At 45.9% G+C, this 13,394-nt stretch overlaps 1 protein-coding gene across 20 annotated transcripts in view; it reads right to left on the bottom strand.

Moving 5' to 3' along the window:
- The window catches only part of dst (dystonin), a 779,292-nt gene that overhangs the window by 376,130 nt on the left and 389,768 nt on the right, over positions 1–13,394 (bottom strand). For 19 of the 20 annotated variants that reach the window (XM_072498412.1, XM_072498427.1, XM_072498428.1 and 16 more), the window contains 8 exons: positions 11,267–11,393; positions 9,690–9,873; positions 8,317–8,474; positions 7,593–7,768; positions 5,346–5,484; positions 3,991–4,184; positions 2,862–3,018; positions 1,647–1,730 (listed from right to left, as the gene is read on the bottom strand). In XM_072498412.1, the coding sequence (XP_072354513.1) occupies positions 1,647–1,730; positions 2,862–3,018; positions 3,991–4,184; positions 5,346–5,484; positions 7,593–7,768; positions 8,317–8,474; positions 9,690–9,873; positions 11,267–11,393 (1,219 nt within the window). The remainder of the gene's footprint in view (positions 1–1,646; positions 1,731–2,861; positions 3,019–3,990; positions 4,185–5,345; positions 5,485–7,592; positions 7,769–8,316; positions 8,475–9,689; positions 9,874–11,266; positions 11,394–13,394) is intronic. The other variant, XM_072498413.1, reaches the window with a different exon arrangement.

The raw sequence follows: 13,394 nt of genomic DNA, 5'->3' as shown, positions 1-13,394 counted from the left end.
ATATTCAGTACGTGTCAGCCACCACTTAGTTGGTAGAACTCTAAGCCTCGGAGTCAGAAGGTTGTGGGTTCGAGTCTCACAACAGAAACATGAGCACATAATCCAGGTTGGTATTTCTAGGTACATTTCTAAAGGAATGTTAGGAGTATGAATAGGCCCTTCAGCTCCTTGGGCTTGATTCCCTAATTAAATCATGGCTGACCTGTCCATCATTTCCATTTTTTGTTAATGCATTCGTGGGATTAGAGTATTTATTGCCCTAATTTCCCTCGGGAAACTGGTAGTGAGCTGCCTTGAACCGCTGCAGTCCATGTGGTGTTAGGGAGGGAATTCTAGCATTTTGACCCAACGACAGTGCAGGAACAGCGATATATGTTGTTGCAAAAGGAGGCCTTTCAGCCGAGTCTGCACCGACCTTCCGAATGAGCACTTTTCCGAGGCCTGCGCACTCGTCCTATCTCTATAACCCCCCACATCACGGCCATTCCACCTAACCTGCACATCCTTGGACAGCGGGAGGAAACTGGAGCACCTGGAGGAAACCTATACAGACACAGGGAGAACAAGCGAATTCCACACAGACTATCCCCCGGGTCCCTAGTGCTGTGAGGCAGCAGTGCTAACCACTGTGCCACCCTTCGCCCTCAGTGCCACCATGCTGCCCTCAGTGCCACTCCATATTCCTTGAAACTATTGACTCCAGCATCCACAGGGTTTGGCGACAGAGTGAGGGAAAAGAAGTTCCACATTTCTGCTACTCTGTCTGAAGACTTAGCTTCCTAATTTCACCCCCGAACGTCCTAGCTCAAATTCTACGATTACGCCCCTTGGACTTCATTCACCCACCACAGGAAATAATTTGGCCATACTGACTCTGGCCAACCTACTGAACTTTTTAAGCACTTCCATCAGTTCATCCTCCTTTACAAAATGGAATACAATCCAACTCTACACAACCTGGTCTCATAATTTAATAACCCCCCCCCCCCCCCCCCCCCCCCCCCCCCCCGAGCCCAAATTCATTCTGCTGAATCTGCAGAAGACCAATATATCATTCCAGAGGTGCGGTGCAGTCCCCCAGAATGGAACTCAACTCTCCAGATGCGGCTCGCATAAATTCAGCCGTAAATTCATTTGTTGGCATTCATCAGTGAGGTTCCCATTTGAGCAAAGATTGTTCTGTAAATCACAAAGCCACAAAAGGCACAGTTCTACTATTTAAGCAGAATGGACAGAGCAAAACCACTGTAAGAGATCATGACCAGGCTCAACCAGACTGACAACCGGGGAGCCACTGAACGAGACAGCACAGAAAGAGGCCATTCAGCCCATTGTGTGTGTCCTTCTTTGGTAAGGCTATCTGATTTATCCCATTCCCCCGTCTTGTGTTTATCAAATTCCCATTTGAAAGTTGGAATTGAATACGCTTATGCCACACCCGCAGGCATTTAATTCCAGATCATAAAGTTTCTCCTCGTCTTACCCCTGGCTCTTTGGGCAATTATCTTAAATGCGGGGCCTCCAGTTACCCACCAGCCCATAACCAAAATCTGTTTCTTTTCAGCAATTCTGTCAAAACACTGCACAATTTAAATAAAGGCTATATTAAATTATGTTAAATGATTCCAATGGAATGTCTACCTTACCTTTACAGCAGAGGAATACTCATCGGAGTATTTCTGACATTCGTCCATTCTGCCCTGTTTCATCTCAACCTGCGAAGCCAACACCTGCAACAAAATGAGAATAATCAAAATCACTGGGCTTCGTTCCAATTTTCTCGAATGGTTGCTTCAGAAATGTCTTCCATATATCCTAGGCTGACAGGCCTTTTCACACGTTTGTCCGTATGTTTTGCTGGCCCAACATGTTCAATTGTAACTGATAGCACTTCCAAGCTTGGTCAGCTCACATAATTATCACGGTGATAAAATCTCCCGATCACCATTGGTTGCAAGGAAATAAAAATCATGTATTCGTAATGTTATCTTGGCAATTTAAAAAAAAAATTAATTCATGGGATACGAGTGTGCAGGCTAGACCAGCCTTTATTGGCCATCCCTATTACGCTCGAGGAGGAGGTGGTGAGCCACTACTGTCCCTGAGGTGTGAGTACACCCATAGTCTATTAGGGAGGGAAAACCAGGATTTTGACCCAGCGACAGTGGCAGCGGTGATATTTTTCCAAGTCAGGGTGGCGAGTGGCTTGGGGGGGAGCTTCCACGTGGTGGTGTTCCCCTGTGTCCACTGCCCTGGTGGTAGAGGTCGTGGGTTTGGAAGGTGTCGTTGAGGAAGGTGTTTGTCAATAAGAGAAGACCCCAGCGCTGAACCCCCTCTTTTCTGGCAGGTGTGGAAAATGGGGCCTTGCAGGAGGCCTCTTTCGCCAGGGCCTTATACCTTCTGGTCGAGATTTAGCCTGTGGATGTGTGAGGCCCAAGGCAGCCTCCAAGGGGTGAGGCATGCAGAAGATCTCTTTCGCCAGGACCTTCGTCCTTCTGGTTGCGGTTTAGCCTGTGGATGTGTGAGGCCCATGGCAGCTCCCGGCTCATCGGGATTGAGTATTCTCAGAGTCGGTTTGCTTCTGAATATCATTATCTCAAAAAAAGTACTTCCACGACACATAATAGAAAGGAACAGAAAATAACTTTTCAGAACTTGCTATTTCAGGGCACCTTGTGTCATGCCCCCTTTGTTGGATTTAACCTCTCCATTATTCTGGCAGCAAATTCTGGTCCATTATGTTTAGGTCTTCAGTAATCACATATTGAATTGTGTTCATTGTGCCCTCTTAAGAGCAACAAGTGTCCATTGCTCAAACATTATGATTGTAACCCAGTATAATTCATTAACACGCAGGTTACCTTTTGTTGGTTGAGTTCATCAGCAAGGATGTCTTCTGGTTGACGTTCTTGCATCTTCTGTTGCATGGCTTCCATTTCTTGGATCCACTGATCCAGATCCTTGTAGCAGTCTCTGTACCAGTTCAGAGATATGCTGATGCTCTCAAGCTCATGCAGCCTGAAAGCAGAGAGGAAAGTTTTCAAACACTTGACTAGCCACTTGGCCTCTTCACCGTTATTGCATCCCAATCCTCGCTCACCATGCTTCAAGTTGAATAGTGATATATCTTGGCGACAATATTTGACATAATGCTATGGTCCATATTTAAAAGGCATATATAAAAGGGATTTACTTTGCACCATCTAGCTTGCCTCCCTCCATTTCATTATTTCCCCCATTGTCTGCTAATCCCACTGGACCAGGAAGCTTCAAGAAATTTTCTCCCTCCACGGGTAAAGGTTCAGTTATCTCCTCTCCCTAATTTAGGTCTCCCCTGTGTCTGAACATTGTGAGTTCAAGGCATACTTCAGGGACTTGAGTACATAATCACGGCTGACAGTCCCAGTACAATACTGTTGGGAGTGGTGCACTGCCAGAGGTGTTGTCTTTTGGATGGGGTGTTAAATCAAGGCCCCATATGCCCTCTCTGGTGGGAGTAAAACTTGCCGTAGCTGTAGTCAAAGAGGAGAAGGAGCGTTCCCCTAGATGTCCTGACCAATGTTTGTACGTCAACTTACTTCACACAAATAAATAACTGTCTGGCCATGATCACGTTGCTATTTGTGAGCTTACTGTGCATGGATTGGCTGCTGCATTTCCTCCATTACGACTGTGACTTCAATTCAAAAGCACTTGATTGGCTATAAAGTGTTTTGGCATGCCTTGGGGTCATGAAAGGCGCTATAGAAATGCAGGCCTTGCTTTCTTTGAACTCCAGTCACATTGACAGCTGTGTGTTGGCCAGTTTCTACTAGCCCACAGCTATCAGCCTACAGAATAGTAGCATTGTTACCCAATGCCCTGCATCTTTTATACACAAATTGAATTCTTATAAAGGGGAGGTGGGGGGAGTTTCAGTCCTCTCTCTGGTAATAGGTACACCCAGAATTCACTCGTTCTGGCAGACATGGAGTGAGAAATGATACAGACCTGTTGTCAATTTGGGAATGGATGTTCTCCCATCTCTCAGCCAACTGAACGGCCTTTTCCTTGTGCCAGTCCATGTCCATATCCCGCTCGTTGTGTGCCCTCAGCATGCGCTCACTGACAGCCTTTCCTTTCTGAAGCTCATCTTCTAACGAGTGGAAGACAACCCGCCTCTCATCCACTTCAGTTCGCCACTGCTGTTGAGGAAAGAAGTGTAGGAGGGTGAGAGTGTGGCTGAGGACTGAATTCTCTCGGGATAAAAGGATGGATCTGAGGGAGATTGATACAATTTTGAGGAGATTTGTTTGGGTAAATGTAGAGAAAATGAGGAGATTCATTTGGGTAAATGTAGAGAATATGTTTCTACTTGTGGGGGGGGGGGGGGGGGGTCAAATCCAGGGATCATAAATCCAACATAAATAAATCCAATAGAAAATTCAGAAGAAACGTCTGTACCCTTTTGAAAATTATTTCACGGGATGGGTGCCATTAGCTCGGCCAGCGTTCGTTGCCCACCCTGAATTGCCGTCGAGAAGGTGGTGGTGAGCTGCCTTCTTGAATCACTGCAGTCCATGTGGTGTAGGTACACCCACAGTGCTGTTAGGGAGGGAGTTCCAGAATTTTGACCCAGTGACAATGAAGGAATAGTGATATATTTTCAAGATAGGGTGGTGTGCAACTTGTAGAGGCTCTTCCAGGTGATGGTGATCCGATACATTTGCTGCCCTTGTCCTTCTACGTAGTGGAGGTCACAGGTTTGGAAGGTGCTGTCACAGGAGACTAATCAGAGAATTTACAGTGCAGGAGGCCATTCGACCCATCGAGTCTGCACTGGTCCTTGGAAAGAGCACCCTACTTAAGCCCATGCCTCCACCCTATCCCAGTAACCCCACATGACCTTTTCTTTTTGGATACTAAAGGCAATTTATCATGGCCAATCCACCTAACCTGCACATCTTTGGACTGTGGGAGGAAACCGGAGCGCCCGGAGGAACCCCACGCAGACACGGGGAGAATGTGCAAACTCCACACAGACAATAACCCAAGCCGGGAATCGAACCTGGGACCCTGGAGCTGTGAAGCAACTGTGCTAACCACTGTGCTACCGTGCTGCCCACGGTAGCTTCCATGAGAACTTGGAACTTGGACGTTGCAAACGTAAGGGAGTAGTTGGTGCAAATAGCATAGATACATTTAAAGGGAAGCCAGATGAGTACATGATGGAGAAAGGAATAGAGAGATATGTTGATAGGATTAAATGCAGTGTTAGGAGGTTTGTGTGGAGAATAAACATTGGTCCAGCAAATTCTATGTATGCCGTTCCAAATATTGAGATTTAAGAGGAAAATCTTCATTACCTTTAGTAAATTCTGGAGTGATTGAATAGCCTCTGTGTCAGGTGGTACTGCATCTTCCTCACCCAGTCTGGTTTCATACTGTTTAACAAGAGCCTCTGCTTCCTGGCTATTTTTAACAATCAAATTGACAGTCTTCAACCTGTAGTTGGAAACAAAGGTTCTCTTAAGTGTCTTCCATTAACTAAGATGGCATTACAATAGTCACATGGCTTTCAACAAACTTTAAAATAAATCTCTAGTTACAGGACTGAATCCTTGCCCCGACACCTTTGCTAACCCCAAAAAAGTGCTTCACACCTGTTGGCACAGTTGAGAGTTGATATATGTGATCATAGAATTCTACAGTGCAGAAGGAGGCCATTCAGCCCATCGAGAATGCACCGTACCTCTGAAAGAGCACCCTACCTAGGCCCACTCCCCTGCCTCATCCCCGTAACCCCACTTAACCTGCACACCTTTGGGCACAAAGGGGAAATTTTAGAATGGCCAATCCACCTAACCTGCACATCTTTGGGACTGAGGGGGGGAACCGGAGCACCCGGAGAAAACCCACACTGCCACCATGCTGTCCCACTTTCCCTTGTGGAAAGTGGCTCAGCTGGTAGCACTCACATCTTATTGTTGGAAGGTGCTGGGTACAAATCCCATTCCAGATTTTCCCACATGAAATTCAAGATTGAAAATGAATCCCAAGTCTCATCTGCACTTTTTAGGTGAGCACAAATTATCTTATGGCACCAACTTGAAGAAAAGCACTTCTTCGCTCCATGGCCCTGGCCAGTCTTTATCCCTCGATCAATATGACAACAAAAAAAAAATCAATCATTATCCTGTTGCTGTTTGTGAGAGCTTGCTACCTGCGAGTGTATGCATTACAATAGTGAGCACACTTCAAAAATATTGTACTTCAGGTCATCCCGACTTCATGAAAAATGCTACAGGAATCAAGTCTTTTTTTTTTTAAAAGGGAGAACCCCAAACGGTGAACATTCTAAAGTCTATATAGAGTTTGGAATTGGTTCCAGCGAGTTAATGGGACAATGAGGCTGATTTAACTTTCATTAAAATGGTGAATCTGCTGCTCCAAGAACACACCCGACCATTCTCATTGAAAATAACCCAATCAAGATTTTGTGGTGCATTTCTGCCGATCCAGGTGAAAGTTACTGGAATGTAGATTTAATGCAAAGAGAGCTCATTAATATTCATTTCAGAACAAAGCACAGGTTTGTTCTCTTGCTTCACTGCTGTACACAGAGCATGAAGGAACGTGTTATCTTTTCTTCATGGAGCCACTGGCAGCAGTGGCACACAGTCATCCCATCCTTCTGTCTGCCTGCCCCCAACCCACAGCAGCATGAAGCAAAACTTGCCCTCACTCAACCGGGAATCCAACAGTCCCACCTCCTTAAACAGGAAACATGTCAGTTCAAGATAAACAAGCAGGCCAAGACCAGAGGGTTGAACAATCAACTGCAGTGAAACCTAAACCAGCAGACACTTGCAAAAATATCGTCATGTGTCTATAAAATGTACAGCTTGAGAGAACCAGTCCCCTCCCACCACAAATAACTTACATGGCACAAAATACAGTAGACAGTGAAAAGCCAGATGCTCTCAAACTACAAACCACAGACAGCCTTCAATGCACCAAGTTTATTTACAACTTAAAACGGGATGACAGTGTGGCGCAGTGGTTAGCACTGCTGCCTACGGTGCTGAGGACCTGGGTTTGATCTCATACCCGGGTCACTGTGCGTGTGGAGCTTGCACATTCTCCCAGTGTCTGCTTGGGTCTCACCCCCACAACCCAAAGACATGCAGGGTAGGTGGATTGGCCACACTAAAGTGCCCCTTAATATAAAAAAAACGGGATGCGGAGTTTTGCGACAGAAATGGCTTTTGTGGACTGGGGAGCCCTTTGTCCTGCATACACAGCGACAGAGAAGCCTCTCCATCTCAGGGATTGAATGTCTGCACAGCTCTGTCTCAGGGATAAAGGAGTTTCTCTACCTCTATGGATGCTGGGTAAAGAATTCCCCATTCTACTGCCTTTTTCTTTACACAACATACGGTGATGCTTATGAAAATAAGCACACCCGTGGAAAGAGAAGAAGCATCAGTCCCCCAAGTGGTCTGCAATATACACATTTCATTGTAACGGTTATGTTTCAACCAAAATTTGTGTACAAACTACTGCATTCTTATTCACTGAGAAAGATCAGTTTACAAATACTGATTCCTTACTTATCCAAATAAATGGAGGATAGCGAATACACTTGATTGAGATTCTGAAGCACCACATTCAGCTCTGTACGTAGGGTCGGAGCTGAAGATGAAGAGGCTTGTCCAAAGAATTTGTCACACTTTGCAGTCACTTTCTCCAGATCAGTAATAAGCTCCTCCAGCTCCCTCTTCAATTTCTGGTCAGAAAAAAGATGCCAGAACATTCATTCAGCATGATTCAACATTCAGGTGATGTAGAATGATACAGTATTGCAGCGGTTGTGTCGGCGGATTAAGAATCCAGAGAACAAAAGATCAAATCCCACTGGTAATTTGAGGATTTGAATTGAGTTTAACTTTTAAGAAGTAAAAAGCCCCCCACTACTAAAATGTGATCGTATCGCTTATCATTAACTAAACACAACTGCTTCCAGTCTGGGCAAGTGAGTGACTCCAGTTCCACACCAATGCGTTTGAGAGTTAAATTCTCACAAGAGTGGGCTAGTCACCCCCCAAGTTACATCAGGCCAACTGTGAAACTGGCTACAATAGTTGGCCCTGCCCCCAACACGCACATCCCGAGAATGAACTTTGTTCAAAACACATTCCACAACGCTGCAGTGGACGTCTAGACTAGAATTACCTTGTGCAGTAACCTTAATGTTTATTGAAGTATTAACACAATGCTTAGCAGGGAATGGGGTTTTAAATACAGGGGAATGGGTCAGGGCTTCCGGAAACTGACCTCCTGCTGGGAGATTTTTTGCACGCTCTCCTGTAGATCATCTCGTTCCATCGGAGTGCGGATTTGCCGTATCAGTCGTTTCTCGCAGTTCTCCACACGAAGTCGGATGTTCCGTACCTCGGAGATGAACCGATTGCAAGCGGATTCCTCTTGCTCCTCTGGTTTAATTGGAAGAGATCAAAATGCTTGAATGTACAATTTCTTGCAAAAAACAAAAAGAGGGAAAGGTCAACACGCCTGCCAACTCGTCCCTTTCTTACTAAAGGGGTGAGGCGGTGGCATAGCGGTAACGTCACTGGACAAGTAATCCAGAGGCCAATGGTCTGGGGACACGGGTTCAACTCCCACCAAGGCAGCTGGTGAACTTTACATTTAATCAACAGATCTGGAATATAAGGTTTGTCTCAGCAATGGTGACCAAGACAACTATCTTCGATTGCATGAAAAAAAACCATCAATTGCCACAAGAACCCATCTGGTTCACTAAAGGGAAGGAAATCTGCCGTCCTTACCCAGTCTGCCCTACATGTGACTCCAGACCTACAGCAATGTGGTTGACTCTTAACCACCCACTTAAATGACCTAGCGAGCTATGCAAGGGCAATTAGTGATGAGCAACAAATGCTGGGCTTGCCAATGATGCCCACCTCCCAAGAAAGATTAAAGAGAAAAATCTTCTTTCTCAATCCCCTCATTCTCCAGAAACACATTCAAGTTTTTCTCAGTTCTGTTTCTACCATTAACTTCAATCGCCTTTCCGAGAAGTTATTCTCATCATTTATTCCCCTTTCGGTGAAAACATTTCACTTGACTCTTAAAACAAGTATACCCTCGTGGTATTCGAACCTTTTACAACTGTGGACAATTCAACATAAAAGTTGATTCCCAAATATAGGTGCTTCTGGAATGTGTTGCTGGCTGGTGGAGATGCTGATTCTGCTCTTCTTCAATAGGGACCTAATTGTGGCATAGATCACATCATAATCGAAGATAAGTTTCTTTATCGATAACATATGGTACGTGCTATTCCTGGAGAGAAATTTTCCATGTCTTTTTTCTCCCCTTGTTGGCACAAGAATTTTCCTCCTTTTTTTTGGTCTCGCCCAGGATATGGACATGGACGCAGGAGGGGTGGATTGAGGGCGGGGGTGGGGAAAAGCAGTCACATGATTATCGCTGCACTTTGAGCGCCAATATCTTCAAGTTGAGGAGTGGGGGTAGACATTTAAAAATCAGAATGACTCCAATTCAAGTGCAGCTTCCAACAGGCGAGAATCTCTGCACCTCCTGCCTCACAGAGCTCTAATCTTCAAATCATTTGAATTAAACATACATACTTTGCCATTTTCACTGGCACTATCTTGTTCAGTTACCTCTTTCAGCTGATTTGAGCAGATCTTCGTAATACTGTTTGCAGAACTTGACTTCTCGATCCAGTTGGTTGCCGTCGTTGACCAAGAAGACCTCAGACTCCTGACTAACTTCTAAGAAGTCCTTGAGGTGCACTTGAAGACTGCTAAGCACCTGCTGGTGTTCCCCAGGCAGCATGGTCTTTATCTGTGCAAGGAAAACACTTTGTGAGAAGACCATGAGGATTGAATTGTGCAGGATTCATCTAAGCACCCCTGACACAAAGAGCCAGGCAGTCATAGTTACATGGTACATACAACACAGAAACCGGCCATTCAACTCAACTGGCCCATGCCAGTCATTATGCTCCACATGAGGGAGATGTTGGCGTAGTGGTAATGTCACGGGGCTAGTAACCCAGACTAATGCCCTGGGGACAAGAGTTCAAATCCCACCATGGCAGCTGATAGGGAAATTTAAATTCAATTAATAAAAACTGGATTTTAAAACTATCGTCGACTGTTGCAAAATTCAGACATGATATGTTCCAGGCACAGGGTGGAATGATCCAGGGCAGATGTTTAGGGGCAGCACGGTAGCCTTGTGGATAGCACAACTGCTTCACAGCTCCAGGGTCCCAGGTTTGATTCCGGCTTGGGTCACTGTCTGTGCGGAGTCTGCACATCCTCCCCGTGTGTACGTGGGTTTCCTCCGGGTGCTCCGGTTTCCTCCCACAGTCCAAAGATGTGCAGGTTAGGTGGATTGGCCATGATAAATTGCCCTTAGTGTTGGGTGGGGTTACTGGGTTATGGGGATAGGGTGGAGGTGTTGACCTTGGGTAGGGTGCTCTTTCCAAGAGCCGGTGCAGACTCGATGGGCCGAATGGCCTCCTTCTGCACTGTAAATTCTATGATAATCTATGATACTAGTTTGAATGGACCACAAACTGTTCAACAGAAAAATGAGAAACCGCTGAACGGTACAACTGATCCTCTCAGTCAGATATCAGCACAACAAAATAAAGGACACCGGGACATCCACATCCTTCTCCCCACCCTGACAGAACAGCATTCTGACAGTCTACATCGAAACACCAGAAAGTGCCTCCCCCTTCCTCTGGATAAGGACAGGGCCCACTGCACAAGCTGACACCTTTACTTGCCAGTGAAACAGGAGTTCCGTGACAAACACTTTCTGGTAGGATAAACTGGATCCCAGGATTCTTCCTGAAGGTTATGTTGAAAGTATGGAGACGTCACACCAGGAATGGGAGGGGACGTGTAAAGACGAAGCACAAATCACAGGCAGATTTTGGTTTGGTTTCTACCCAAATTGAGGTTATATCAATTGAAAAGCGGAGACTGATAGCTTTCAGTTCGATAAGGTTATAGAAACAAGGAGAAGAAATGAAGCTGAGGAACAGATTATCCATGATCTGAATGATAGAACTGGCTCGAGGGGCTGAATGACCAACTTCTGTTCCTATGTTACGAGCGTGAGGATCTTCCACACCTGTGCAATGAAGCATTTCAGTCAGCATAATCAACCTCAGAACAGATTGGAGTCATTAATACTTTTTGCACACAGGGGAAATACTCACTGAGGAAACATTCCACCCGCGAATAGTTGAAATTTCATTCATCAGATAATGCCAGGATACAACACTCTTCATGTTTATGTGTGACTGGTGCCAGAGTGCAAGCACATTCTGATAGAGCTGCTCAATTCTGAGAAGAAAGAACAGTTGACATTTCATTTATTTTTCTGTTTTAAAATAACTCATTAAGGAAAAATATTCCAAAGCTGTACCACCCTGCCCCCTACAGGTTGCCCACCTCACTGTATCACCCAGTTCCCAACAGTTTCCCCACCTGATACTGGGGCTGGTTTAGCACAGTGGGCTAAATCGCTGGCTTGTAATACAGAACCAGGCCAGCAGCGCGGGTTCAATTCCCGTACCAGCCTCCCCGAACAGGCGCCGGAATGTGGCAACTAGGGGCTTTTCACAGTAACTGCATGGAAGCCTACTTGTGACAATAAGTGATTATTATTACCGCCCAGCCCCCGACAGGTTCCCCACCTCACTGTACCACCCAGCCCCCCCCCCTTCCCCATTCCCCCTGATGTCAATACCTCGTCCAACAACGAGGGGGCCAGCGCTATCGGGAAGCTCTGAACCTCCTTCCTGGCAAAGTCCCAGAGCTGCAGGTACATAAATACTTCCTCCTGCCCCAGTCCACATTTCTCCTAAAGCCTCTCAAAACAACTTCTCAGGAACAGGTATTTTAATACCTTGACTCCCGTCTCCTCCCATCTCTGAAACCTCCCATCCAACTTCCCTGGTTCAAACTTATGGGTCCCCCTAATCGGCATCTCTCTTGACCCTGCCAACAACTTAAAAGTGCTGCCTCAACTGCCCCCAAATCTTCAGCATTGCCACCACCAACGGACTCCTAAAATATTAACCCGGAGCCATTGGGAGCGGCGCTGTTGCCAACGCCCAGCCAGGACTTGATCCCGATCGCGCCGGGCAGAGATAGTCGGGTGCATGGCGATCGGCTCGGTGCTCAGCACAAAGGCCCGTTTTGGGCCTCTCCCCCAACGAGATCAGTGCTGGCTGCAACGGGATGGGAAAATCGTGCCCAGTAAGTGGGATTTCTTTGGTGAATTTTGGCAGTCTTCAGTCAAACCACAAGGTGGCCCACTTTCCTCATATAAAAATTGTCATTGGGTTCTAACACTGGAAGAGCTTTCTGGATTGCACCTTTCACACCCTCAGGATAGTGCCACAGCTAATGGAAGTGTGATCGTTGCTGCAATGTAGGAAATGCAAAAACCAATGTGCATAGAAACAGCAACAGGATTAATGACCAGAAAGTCAGTTTAGTGATATTCGAAGGAAGATTAATATTGGTAAGGCCCTAAGAGGGGAAAGATTCCTTGCTCCACTTTGAACAAGTGCACTGGGACCTTGTGCATCTAACTGAGAAGGTAGACAAGGCTTTGCGTCTCATCTGAATGGAACGAGAGACAGGAGAACTACAAAAAGCAGATTTCAGAACACCTAAAATCAAACCGTTAGCTGGTCAGGCTGGAGAATGAAAAAAAAAGCAGCCAAAATGTTGTTTTAATTGTTTTAAACGGAATGATAATTATTGATTATAAATGTAATGTTCACATTTTTAGGACTTTAGGGTGCAGCTTGAACAATATTTTTTTTAAAGAAACATTTTATTGAGGTATTTTTGGTATTGTAACAACAAAATAAACAATGTACATGAAACTATAAACATAGTGCAAAAGCCGTCTCCCTTCCTTACAGGTCCCACCTTTATTAACCCCCTACTCTAAGCTAAACTATCCCCCCCCCCCTTCTGCTGACGATTAGTTTTCCGCAAAGAAGTCGACGAACGGTTGCCACCTCCGGGTGAACCCTAACAGTGACCCTCTCAAAGCGAACTTGATTTTCTCCAAACAGAAAGCTAGCCATGTCCGATAGCCAGGTCTCCGACTTCGGGGGGCTTTGAGTCCCTCCAAGCTAATAGTATCCTTCTCCAGGCTACCAGGGAAGCAAAGGCGAGAACGTCTGCCTCTTTCTCCTCCTCGATTCCCGGGTCTTCGGGCACCCCGAAAATCGCCACCTCTCGCAAACCCCTGCCAAAATCTCCTAAGCTTTGGACATGCCCAGAACATGTGGACATGGTTCGCTGGTCCTCCCGCACATTTTG

Source organism: Scyliorhinus torazame, chromosome 4 (assembly GCF_047496885.1).
Source record: "Scyliorhinus torazame isolate Kashiwa2021f chromosome 4, sScyTor2.1, whole genome shotgun sequence".
NCBI lineage: Eukaryota > Metazoa > Chordata > Chondrichthyes > Carcharhiniformes > Scyliorhinidae > Scyliorhinus > Scyliorhinus torazame.
This window is presented reverse-complemented; position numbering and strand designations above follow the sequence as displayed.